The sequence below is a fragment of the Leptosomus discolor genome, chromosome 1, assembly GCF_034619465.1.
Source record: "Leptosomus discolor isolate bLepDis1 chromosome 1, bLepDis1.hap2, whole genome shotgun sequence".
In the NCBI taxonomy this organism is placed as follows: domain Eukaryota; kingdom Metazoa; phylum Chordata; class Aves; order Leptosomiformes; family Leptosomidae; genus Leptosomus; species Leptosomus discolor.
In genome coordinates this window covers 140166530-140179338 of record NC_141391.1, presented here as the reverse complement: position 1 = coordinate 140179338, position 12809 = coordinate 140166530, and the positions used below count along the sequence as shown (strand labels likewise).

The following is a 12809-nucleotide window of genomic DNA, read 5'->3' as shown; positions in this document are numbered from 1 at the left end:
TCTTTTGGAATAAAGAGCAGCCTTTAGGAAAGGAATTTAATTAAACTTTAATGTATGCAGAGCCCCAGAGCTCTTTACAGGAAAAAAAAAATAGATTAAATATTTATTTTCTGGTTTTGACCAGGATTTGAATTATTTTTCAACCTTATTGATAAACTTTGTGTATTTGTAATGAATACTGAATAAGAAATTACTTTTTTCTTACAAATCTTAATATGACTTCTTTGAGTTGAGATCTACAGAGCCAAAAAATGATTTGGCTATATAGTTCTGGCTTCACACTATAGATATGTATTTACATGTTGTAGACTTAGATAGTCTGGTATTCAAGCCTAACGTGCAACTCATTGTCTATGGTTTGATCCAAGGAAGCATTTATTCATGGCTGGATTTTTTTTCTCTTGCTCATTTCCGGAATGATCGTATCAACTTTGCCTTTTAAAATAGTCACTGCAATGACCATTTTCCTAGTCCTAAAGTTCCTAATTGCCTGAACATCTCTTTTGAAACTATGACTAGGCTCTTAAGTAACACTGATGCATCTGAGGTGTTTACTCTTCATTTTGAAAATCTTGGCCAGCAGTGTAAAGCAAGAGGCCTTGAGGAGAAAAGCAAACTTGAAATTATAATCCAGGATCTTGTATTAACATGAGGAGATCAGTCGTCTTGTTTTGCTTCAGGGAAACTCGTAAACACGCTTTTCCCTTACAAAAAAGTTGTTCACCACACAGTACCGCTAGCATGCTGGTGTTTTGGGCTATTTTTCCTTAATAGACACGCAACGGCTTTGGGTTCCAGGAGGCTGAGATGATAACCTCTTGGCTTTGTTACTGCAACATCCACATGGGATTAAAGAAGTTCGCTAACATTAGGGGACAGCCCATGTCCATCCTTTGTACATTATACATACCTGTGGCCTGACACAGACTAGCAGACTATTTAAAGGCTACTTTTGCGATTATCAAAGTTCTATTGCTTAAAAAAGGGTAGTTACTGTTATGTTGTGGCAGCTAGTGCTATTCATCTCTGACAAGGCCGTAAAAAGGACCAGAGTGGTTTTTTGTGGGAAAACAGAGATCCGGGAACGGCCAAATGCGGGACTTCAGAACATAGGCTGAGATTATTTGGAAGTTAATATAAAGCCCAATAAATTACCTGGGTTTCAGTTGAGTTTAGTCTCCAGCTCCACATCTCTCACTGCATTCTCTGGTACTTGAATTTTTCCAAACTAATCATTTCATGTTCCAAGTATTTAAAGCACAAGGAAGGTGGCTAGAGGAAAAATTATAAGGTGGTTTTCTGTCATTGAAATCTCTCTCTTGCAGATATCACTAGCAAATCATCCCAAAAGTTCTATCTGAAAACAGGACTATCTCTCACCATGAAATAGCACATTCTTTTGACAAGCCTTCCTGTGTTTTTTTCCAAAGGGGGCACATTTTCTGATGGACTTTAGCTTTCACTTGCGATCAGACCTGTAGACTCATAGCCTGAGGATTAGGAAATTTAGGGGGAAACCTGATTTTGAGTTGGTTTGGGCTTTTATGCATGTCACATGGGATTTTATGTATCTCATGAAGAACAGAAATGAGTGCATTGCTACCAAAATGTCATACATCCTGCATGAACGAGCTACGCATTTTTCAGCCCTAGTATGTATTCCTGCCTCTCACCTGTTAAGCCTCATACCCTGCTCAGCTTTTTGACCCTGCTGTCCTACCTGCCTTGCTGGCATGTACTTGATTAGAAATTGCCTGGGGACGTCAGAGCTACGCAGCCAGTGAAAAAGGCTGTGTATTAGGGGCAAAGAAACATCGTCGTCGTCGTCGTCGCAGGTAAGAATGACCAAAAAGATCCTAGGAGATTCTTTAGCTTCCCTCAGCCCTTAGACCCTTTGCTGTCTGTTACTGTTTTACAGTGGAGCTGGTATTAACATTCTTATGGAGCTGTATTGCACACAGTAATTCGTATCATATTTCATATACCAAGTTGCTGTTAATTCTAACTAATGCAAAATACTCTGGTTTTATATATACGGTCAGTAGTTCCACTTGCAGTAGAGTGCATGAAGACTAATTCTGTTGTCCTGTTAGTTTCTGATTTGTGAAAGTTAATTTTAATAATGCATGGCCAGGATGCAAACACACACAAAAAATTTTAATAGCAGTGTGTGCTTACTTTGAAGGAAAAGCTAACAATGAGCTATGCTCAGACTTGTTTGTCTGCCTTTGGTATTTCAAATACATATCCCATTCTTATTATTTTAGATACTTTTTAGAGTGTTTAATTTAAAATAGATCTCAGAATGAATAAAAAGATGTGTTTTGTTCTGTTTAGGACCAGATTAATATGTTAACTATAGATAAATGATTCAGAAAAGTGCATTGTTCTTCTTTTCACCACTTCATGCAGTCTCAATAACTCCTCACCATCAATCCCAAGTTTAGTCAGTTTGTGATCAGTTTTCAGCTGACCACAGATCATACAATTAAACAATGTAAAAAAACAAAAACAAAACCTTAGCAAATTTGCACGTTTTCCTAAATAAACTGTTTGTTCCCAGAAAATCTGTCTAAATTAGTACCTGCCTATTATGTGTGTGGTGTGTGCTTATACAGTGTGAAGTCTTGCACTAATGAAAAACAGCCAATACTGTGGATTCAACTGGTAGTAAAAAGCCACGTGCCTCTCTGTTAACTTGCCGCCTGAGAAGAGCCACAGAAGGGAGACTGTGTGCTTGCTGTGAGCACAAAGGCTAAAAAAAAAAGTAGTTTTCTTACTGTTCTTTGGCATGTGATGACCAGAACAAAACAGCATAGCTGTAGCCCTGTGTATGGGAGAAAAGATGGGAAGGTGGTAAGAGGAAAAGAGCTCTTGTGCTTGTTACTTAACACAAAGCTTGAGCTGTGGTTGAGGGAATTAATCCCATTTTTGATAACTGTGTTTATTGTGTTTTCCTGAGCATAGCCCACAGGTTATTTGGAAGAATAACTTTTGATTTGGCAGTAGTTTGGATTGTTTATATGTACACAAGTGCAGGTAAGGCAAGGAGAGGTTTCCTTCAGCACATCCCCTTTTCCATCAGTCATCAGATACAGCTCCCCAGTAACCAGCAGTCCCTGTTGCCTCTCCCTTCAACCTCTGATTCCTTGCCTGCTCCACTAACAATTCTCAGCTTGATTTTGTGGGGGTCCTTAAAAGTTCAGGTTATTTGAGGGATGGGTGCAACTTATGTCCATACTGTGCTCTTATGATGATACAGGTTTAAGTATTTGACTAGACTCCAGAATCAATCCCTGTGGAAAATCCTGTGACCTTCACCTCTGGAACAGAAAACAATCTAATGCATACTCTCTATCAATCCAAAACAGCCTTTTCTAGTGGCAGTGTGAAAATAAGCTGCTTTGGATCTGCTTTGCTTTCTAGCAAACCGTGGAGATCCCTGTTAGAGGAGCTTTCTCTAGAGAAAATGCAAATGCAGTGTTCAGCCAGATGTGTAAGGAACACAATGACCCAGATTTGTTGCAAGTGTAATTGCTGCAGATTTTGTGGTTAGCAGTGGAAAATGAAAAAAAGAAGAAAAGGGTTTTTTTACAAAGGGTTTTAAAGAGTTTTGCAAGTGCTTCTTTGGCATGCTAGGCAGTGAGCTTCGTGCAGAAGTCAGAATCAAGAGTCTGGATTTCTGGAGACGAAATGTTAATGCATGATAACGCGAGGACTTGTCATCCAGAATGGGTTAATGTGGTAACAAAACAGCAGTGTTTCTCCTAAGTTCAAAACGGAGCTTCTTAGCAAATCAGCTGCCTAATGCAAAAATACAAGCAGAAACCAGACACGGAGGTGAATTGCCTGAGGGTCTCACATATTTCAAAGCAGAGAAATGTAATGATATCTTAAAGAGTTATAGACAAGCCAAGGAATACCTGTGGCATCTGATTACAATAATAGAAATTCTGCTGAAAGGCTTAGGAAGATTAACAATATTAACCTTGCTGTCTTATTTATCCCATCTTCTTTGATAAGCAAAGCTTCAGTAATCCAATGTCAGTGGCTCTAAGGTGTTGGTTGTTGCCATTATTCTCACTTGAAAATAAGTATTATATATTATTTAGGTTAATGTCTTCACTACACATGATGACATACTTTTACCTTAGACAAAATTGAAATCATGAAAGAAGAAGAAACAGGGCATTAATTACAGAGCTTTAAAAGTTCTGGGCCCTGATCAGACTAGCACTGCAGAAATAACTGTGACATCCAAAAACTTACTGCCTCTCAAGCCAAGGCTGTTTGCTTACATGGATCAGCAGATGGAAAGGATTGGCTTAGATCCTGTTTACAATAAGGGCAAAGTGTGCAAGAAAAAGAAGTCCTATCATTGTTTTCTAAAAGGAGGTCAGCAAACCATGAAGATACCCGAGCAGATTTGGGACATGTAATAACATCTCTGCTTGGTTAACAAAAAAGCAAAACCAAACAAAGGTGAGCTGATGGAAAGTAGTCTGCCTGGCCTGTGACACACAGGGTTTTCTGTAGGTTGAGTCTCTGTTTGGGTCACAGATTATGAACCAAAGAGTATAAACAGCAACAGCAGCACATCAGACTGGAGGGTAACAGCTCTTGCTTGCATAGATGTGCCTGTAGGCAAGACAACACAGATGTTTGATATTGCCTGGCACATGGGATTCAGCAGCAGCACAAATCTCCTTGTTCATTTATTATCAGTGATTCACCCTGTTTAAATATAGACAGATACTGTCGTGGTGTTTGGGTTTTTGTTGTTTTGGGGTTTTTTCTTTCAAAATGCTAACCTAGCTGAAATCCAGTTTTGTTGGAAAAGGATTTGGGTGAACTTGCTCAGATAAACTCACCCCATTTACCAACTGTAGAGTCTGCAGCTTTGGTCCCAGAGAAGACCAGCTCATGGTGGTATTTGAGAGCCCTCTGTTTTTAGGTCATTTAATGAGCAACACCATTGTTCTCCTGGCATCCTATAGAGAGTGACTCACAGGACAGTGTGTACTGCTACAGTGATCCAGGACCAGGTCCCAGTCTGCAGTTATCCCCATGTCAAATCTGAGTGGCTCCATCCAGCTACTTTGGATTTAGACTGGTAAAAAAGAGATCAAAAAGCAGCTGCTTTATTTCTACGTCTCCTGACTTTTCAGTACATTTAAAAATTGTAACCTTCCTATTACTATAACGTATGGTTTTATACTTAATATTCAGCTATAAATGCTGAAGGATGCCAGACCACAAATCTGGACCCATCATTAGTCTGCCAAAAGGCATAGTGGAACAGCATGTTTATGAAAATGTTGCTGTAACTGATAAATCGACATTGCTTAAAAACATCCAGAACTATTACACATGGCATCTTTAAATTTGTCCTGCGCTAACTGCTTGTGAGATATTGACTGAGTCATTGAGCCATGTACGTGAATTACATGTAGCAGGCCTGATTCTCAAGCTTTTTCTTTAGACATCTGTTTGTGAGAGTAGGCACAAGGCACTACTGGCCTTGTTTGGGTCTGGAATAGCTGTGCCTCCCTTGTACCTAACATGAAAGGCACAAGACATCAGAGAATCAGACACAGGTAGCATCAAAAGGCAGTGACACATTATAGCAGGTAGCCTTTAACAGCATTTCTGAGACCAAGTCCTAGGACCACTGGACAGGATCACTGGGAGCTGGATAAGCATGTAGACAGGTTTCAGGCTCTGAGCAGCTTTGCTATTGTGTGGTTTCCACTTGCTTTTGTCCTTGAGTTTGGTGGAGAAAAATACTCAGGTTTTCCATTTTAGCACTTTTCACCAAAAAAATGGAAATCTCTCAATAAGTAAGTTTACCAGGAGCTGAAAACCTGTCGTATGCTTTCGTCCAGTAGAACATTTCAAGGTTTTTTTCTTACTCTTTTTTTTTCTTCTTCTGACCATTTAGAATGACTGCATCCTTAAACACATGCTGTAGCGCAAACCTATCTGACTCCCTATTTATTTAATAGGAGAGGAAGGGAAGTAGTTCTTTTGCACTGGGGGTCGTTTCAGGACCATCTAGGACATTAGCACAACACACTGGATAAATAAGTATTATGAGAGTATTGTGTTTCTTTGTACATTCCTTCAATTTCATGCTTAATATAGCTGTCCTAACATGTGCAGCATTCACTTCTCAGACCATTATTAGGCTTGGTTTTAAAACTGTAGCAGGAGAACTGTGTGGAAAAGTACTGTCACATGGATCACAGTGCCCATTCCACCTTGAAAATAAATGTTCTGGGTTTTTCCTGCCTATTAGCAGAATGCATCCAAACAATGAGAAGGTTAGTGATTGCTTTGAATGCTACATCAATAATGGGTGGATGGATGCCATACTGTGATGTAAATCATCTTGAGTGGAATTGCATCACGTCAGAAAAAAACACAATTTGCAATCCCACTTCTAGACTACAGCAGACTCTACTAGAGTAAAGTAAGAAAGTGCAGAACACTATAAAAAGATTGCTAAATGGAAACAGCAACCTTTGCCATCTGAGGCTTGGTGATCACTGCATGAGCCGCTAACAGGGTGGGTTAAACAGCTTGCCAGTATTGAGTGATTCCAATGCTGTGTGTTTCTGTGGTCAGTTAAAGCAGTGCCTGCAATAACGTGATGTGTTGTTAGCAAAATGTTTTAAATGCTACCCTAAAGGGAGGGAAATTTTAGCAAGGCTTTTCTTTTTCAATATATCATCTGCCAAGCCCAGTCATTTTTATAAGGTGCAGGAGAGTAGCCAAGAAAATGAAAAAAATAAATAATATAAGTATATATATATGTATGTATGTATGTACATATAAATTGTAGGGGGAAGGATGCTTAAAAAGTGTATTCATCAAATATGGCAAGGAAAGTGAATGTGGTGAAAAGTTTGCAATTTTACTGCATGCTGAAGATATTAGTTAGTATTTAAACAGGACAAAACTGTAATGTCATCACTGCCTTAGAAAAAGGTGCTGACAGCCTGCATAAGCAAACGTTTATCTCTCCCATCAGATCTCAAGCCAATGTGTTTGTAGGGGACTGCTGTAGGAGCTCGGCTGGGACTCCGAGAAGGCTCTGGTGTGCTGCCTGCTTGTGAAACATAACCCCCAGCATGCAGAAGGAATACATCTTAAATAATCCTTTCTTAAATTGTGTATTTACTTCTGAACAAAACACCCTGTCAGATAAGTCAGTTGTCAGAAGGAGATGTCTGAGAAGGGCAGTCTCCACAGAATCCCTGTGCCTGCCTGCTGGCTGACCTCAGGTTCACGTGGTTCTGACCTTTTGGATACATCCTTTCAGATGTGAGCCCTTTGGTAGCTCCCTGCTCTGTAACACTGCATCAAGAGAGTAACCATGAAGTGAGAACATGTTTATGATCTGATCTGGAGCCTTTGGAGTCAATGGCAAAGCTCCTGTTGACTTTCTTTTGTGTAGGTCTGAAGCTGTAACGCTATTCTGTTGAGCCACATCCGTGCCAAGGCACTGATAAGACTCATGGCCCAGATGGGCCTCCCCCAGGGTCCTCTCCCACACCTTGCCTAGAGGCCAGGAGCCCCATTTCAGCTTCAGTCCCTGCCAGAGCACTCCTGGAAGAGGGTTGGTCTCCAGCTCCATCAGAACTGTAGGTCCTCTTGTTCTGGACTCTGACCCATGCATTCCCTTCACAGTTTGACTTTGGCTCAGCGCCATCACCATGAACTTGCCCAGTGATCTGGGCCCTTGGCTGAACCTGGCTGCCCCGTGGCCTGCCCTGCCACCTGGCTGGAGTGGTGGGACAAGCCCTGTCTGGAGGAGAAGCCCTGCCCTGCCCACCTCCCTGAGGACCTCGCCATTCTCAGCCCCCAGCAGTCCTCATCCTGCTGCGCCCTGGCACTGGGGCTTCTCCGTGTAAAACAAATCTAAAAGAAGCAGCTCACTTCTCCCTTGCCACTTCCTTCCTCATTATCAAGCCCTAATGCTGGTGAGGGAATGGCCACCATCCATGTGAGGAATGACGCATGGCTTCCAGTGGGGTTGTTCATCCGTGTTACAGCACACTAACAGTTCACAGATTAGTGTCATCTGATGTTTATGGGGAAAGTGTTGAATTTACTGCTCCATTACAAATAATTTCTACTGTTCCAAATTAAATGCGGTTTTCAACACAGTACCAGAAATGTCCTGGCATTCCCAGACGTGCGTGCTCATGTACTCCTCAGGGCAGTGTGGGTGCTGGCTTATCTAGGAAGGTGTCCTTATGTTCTGCTCAAAAAGCAGTGTCACAGACTGCTTACAGAATTTATCTCTCTGAATAGAAGGTTAAAAAAACTATTTCTAATTTCAGAATATATAGTTTTTCTGCCATTAGCAGCATTTTAGTACTCTTTCTAGATCTTCTTCAAGGTTTCAACGTTAAAATAGATCAAAAGATCTATTTTATTCTTACTTTGCAAAATTTCTTGCAAGCTATTTACAGATCCAATAGATAAAATAACTTCCCATCAGCTATACTGAAAATGAAGGGGAGTGTAGCTCATCCAAACCTGTCTGATTCTCCTGTTAATCTCAGCAACCTATTTCTATCCCAACAGGTGTAGTTCGCCAGGTGAGGCCCATTGTTGGACCTTTCCATGCCATCCTGAAACTGGAGATGAACTACGTCATGGGTGGAGTGGTATCTCATCGTAACATCGTCAATGTCCACATCTTTGTCTCTGAGTACTGGTTCTGAGAGGGTGTTTAAAATCCCAGACAAACAAGCCGCTCCAACCTAAATCATTACCACAAACTATTATGTTATATACTTGTTTGTAAAACCCAATAGTGGGTTTTTTTTGTTTTATTTTTAAATATTTGGTTTATAGTTTAAGACAAATAACAAATTATTATGTTGATTAGACATAGAGTGGAGCAAATTAAGTGAGCCTGATGTAGTGGTCTGTATAAATAAGTAGTGTGTAAAAGTGCTCAGCTGCCTAGTGAAATTTAAAACTTTTTTAAATGTTTAGGCAGATCTTAACTACTGCTCCTTGGCCAGATAACCAGAGTGACTGAGGATGTGGAACAAAATAGATGTCAGACTTCATTGGGATGAATGTATAGTATCTTTGGATGGCAGAAGTTTGGTAAGGATTAGTAATTTCACCTCAATATTAACTACATTGAAGGAGTCAGATTGTCAGAAAGTGCTAAATACTCACTTTTGGGCCCCAGTGGGATAACTCTGAACAGGCACCCAGAATTGCTAATCATTTCTGAAAAGTTTAGCCTAGATATTTAAAAAGCACCATTCAGCTATAGCTACAAGAGGATGTGCAAAAGGAATTAGAAATAGTAAGAGACTAACAAGCTATTGCACATAGTAAAAAAATGCTCCTTTTTTGTACTTATTATTTGATTGTAAGATTATGTTTGATTCTAATTAAACAATTACCTCTTATTGAACTTAACCTGTTACAAGGATAAGGCATATTGCTTAAATTCCAATCTCATCTGTACCCATCAACACATGGGAAACTCAGACCTGTATCTCCTGTCTATTATAGAGTAAAGCTCCATACCTTCATAAAATTGGTAATAAAATTAGCATGTTGAACTGTACACTTCATATGCACCAAACCAAGGCATATGTAATAATATGAAACTCTCACAAATAAATGAATGTTTAATGTATTTTCTGGGCATCAAAGTAACATATCTTTTTTTATTATACAACAGAAAATAAATAGCTCCGTGTTTCAGTTTGTTATGTTTGTTAAGATATGAGGAAATAAAGTCAGATGAGAAATACTCAGAAGTATGCTATGGTTTCTGCTTACCAGAAAAATTGTATGATATATCTCCTGTAACCAAATTAACTATATGTATATATACATTCCCCACTCGAAACAGTGCACTGTTTCATTTGTCATTATTGGCACTAGGCATTTGTCTCCCTTTTATACAAAAGCCCCTGAAGCTTAAGGGAATCTTTCCATTGACCTGAATGATCTTTGAATAAGAATAATTAGGATCATCCTTTCTGATCCATTGCAAATAAAAGACCATAGCAACTTTACTGTGTACGTACAGATGTCTTCGTTCCATTCTCTATGGCAGAGAAGCTTCTCTGCCTGCAGCGTTTTCACTCCTTAAATTAAGATTTTATGATAACCCATTCTTGCAAATAAAATTTGACTAAAGGGTACCCTCTTGATGGTCTTTGTTCCCCACACACACTTACAGAGCATCCCAACCTCATACATAGCCTGGTTTTTAGGATGCCATCAGCTTAAAATGTGTTCGGTGTTGTCAGTGGCTACCTCTACAGTACTTATGATTTCAATAAATAGTTACCGTATTTCTGTAGAAAAATTATGTGAAGCAGATATGTTCGTAGCAGGTAACCTTCATCATTCAACTAACTGATGGAGATTTTGGAAAACTCCAGATTACAAGAGATACTGTTGACTTCAGGGATTACCAGCCTACATAGTTCTGATTTAGACTGGAAAGCAAAATGTTTTATTATGCTAATAGAGTCCAAGAAAAGGAGGATGACTCTCCTGAGTTCTTTTTCTTGCCAGTGTAAGAAAAGTAAGGAGTCTTAGTACCAAAAATACAAAAACTGTTTCCATCTGATTTTCTAGACTGTAATTTTTGATCCTTTATTTCCTTTGTAAGTGGTATTTAGTTGCAGTGGAAAGAACTTTAGGACAGCAGAAATCTAATTTTAGGATCAAACTGATGAACAAACTAATTTAGAAACTTCTCCTTTCTGTAAAGGAGAAACCACACACCATGACAGACACACACCTCTCCCCTTCTTCTGTCCACATTTTTGAGTAAAAATAAGATAGAAGAAGGATTACCACTACTTCCTGGAAAACTGTTTTCCTACATTGTCCCAAATAATCTTTGAAAATTGCAAGCAGCTTTTTAAATAGTCCTGATGTCATATGAGAACACTGATCCTGTAGATGATTTTATGTTTTGTGTATAATAAAATTAAAGAGTGCTTAGTGCTGTGGTCACTGTGACACGTCTTAACTTTTAATAGATCAACATAGAAAAACTAGATAATTCAGTAATGATAGGGAGGATTAAATATTTCTCTCATCCAAACCTGTGACAATAAAGTTTCATTTGTTGCAAATGGGACAAGGTAAAAACTATTTGTAATTTTTATTGGCAAATCATCAAAGCGATTCAAGTTGAAGAACGTGCTTATGAAATTGTCACTGAGATCCACTCACCTTGAGGGCTTTTCTTTTGCTATGCTCTCTGTTGATCAGATCTAAGTTCAAGTCATGTTAATTGTGGGGAAACAGAATCACAAGTAAAGGAGCATTTAGAAGAAAATGAGAACAAGTATAGACTGCTGAGTGTTCATTAGTCTGCTTTTTAAGAGTCATCCACTCCGTCATACACAGAATGATATCATGTGCCTTGGAAAAACAATCACACACCGTTAAAAGAATGAGCAATAATAACATACAATTACAGATACTACATAGGATCAAATTACCTGATAAACTACCTTATTTGACACTAGGTGAGTATGGAGAGACAAAAATCACTCGAATGAGCAAAGGTTCACAGGTGCTAGCCAGATTCCCAGTGGGAGGAGCAGCAGGTCTGAGGTTGGTTTACCAAAAGTCAGGCATCCTGCATAGATGGGAAGACTTCTTGTGTGCTACAGGGACTGCTTCTAGGGCAAGTCTTATGGCAGGAAAAATTGCCTCTGTTATTTCTAGTGGGATTAGGACAGTTTGCCTGAGTAAGCGTTTAGTTTATGTAGATGGTTCTGAATAATTTGGGCCATAGCCTTGGCCAAATAATAACAAACCAGGAATATTTCTGATCAATTTGCTGATAGACTGATCTACTTTCTACTTCTTCAGTTTAAAAATTACTTCTTGATGGACCTGTCACTTATTAGCAGATAGAGAAGGCAAAATAGCATAGCATATGCAATTCTAGCACAGTTACTCCTTTTACAGAGGAAGGACACGACAGCCAAGGACAGTAACAATGAAGAACAAACAAGTTTTGTAACAGTGTTCAAATCAGTAGTCCATGTATGATAGCTGGATAAGCTTGCGCAGTGATGACAAAAGTGATTTCATGATTTGGAAAAAAACACTGTGTGCCTTTCCCAGGTGGCTGCCCTAACTACAGTGTACAGTAACTCTTGGAAGCTGCTGATGACTGACCATAACACTCCAACATGGCAAATTGCTTGTCAGCACTGTGAATACATCCATTATTTGGAGCTCAAGCAGCATTAATCTGTTCCTGTCTCAGCCACAAAATCACACTACGCCTGAGTTTGGTCCATGAAAAATATTATAGCATCCACTTCACCCATCCAATCTGTGACTGCTTCTGTGCCTGAGCACATGCAATCAATCACTGCTGCGAACACGGCCCAGGCGCGATCTCCTGCCTCATGCAGTGCAGGGTGGAGTGAAAAGCATGGCCCAAGCTGACTTCTGGAGCAGAGTGAGTTACTCCAGTGTCACCAACACGTGACAGACTGCACTTTTTACGGAAGCAGGCTCAATGCAGTTGTGTGCTTACATCCATGCCTCCATAAAGGAATTAAAATGGAGCGTTTCCAGATCAAATTCAGTAACTCTTTGTAATGATCAGTAGTTGAATTAGCAAGTGGATGTGGATGACAGCCCATATTTCAAGCCAGTTAAAAACATGCGCACAGGTAAATGAACTGAATGCAATTATTATTTAATATCTAATTCTGAAGAGTGGCCCAAAGCCACCAATTCAACACTTGCTGCCTTATATCAGTTGGTATGTTACCACT

General features: G+C 39.6%; 1 protein-coding gene across 1 annotated transcript in view; it reads left to right on the top strand.

Annotated features, from left to right (window-relative positions):
• The window catches only part of FBLN1 (fibulin 1), a 66263-nt gene extending 57528 nt beyond the window's left edge, over window positions 1-8735 (top strand). Inside the window, exon 18 of the mRNA XM_086461097.1 lies at window positions 8596-8735. Within this exon, the coding sequence (XP_086317223.1) occupies window positions 8596-8735 (140 nt within the window). The remainder of the gene's footprint in view (window positions 1-8595) is intronic.
• The last annotated feature ends 4074 nt before the right edge of the window (window positions 8736-12809 follow it).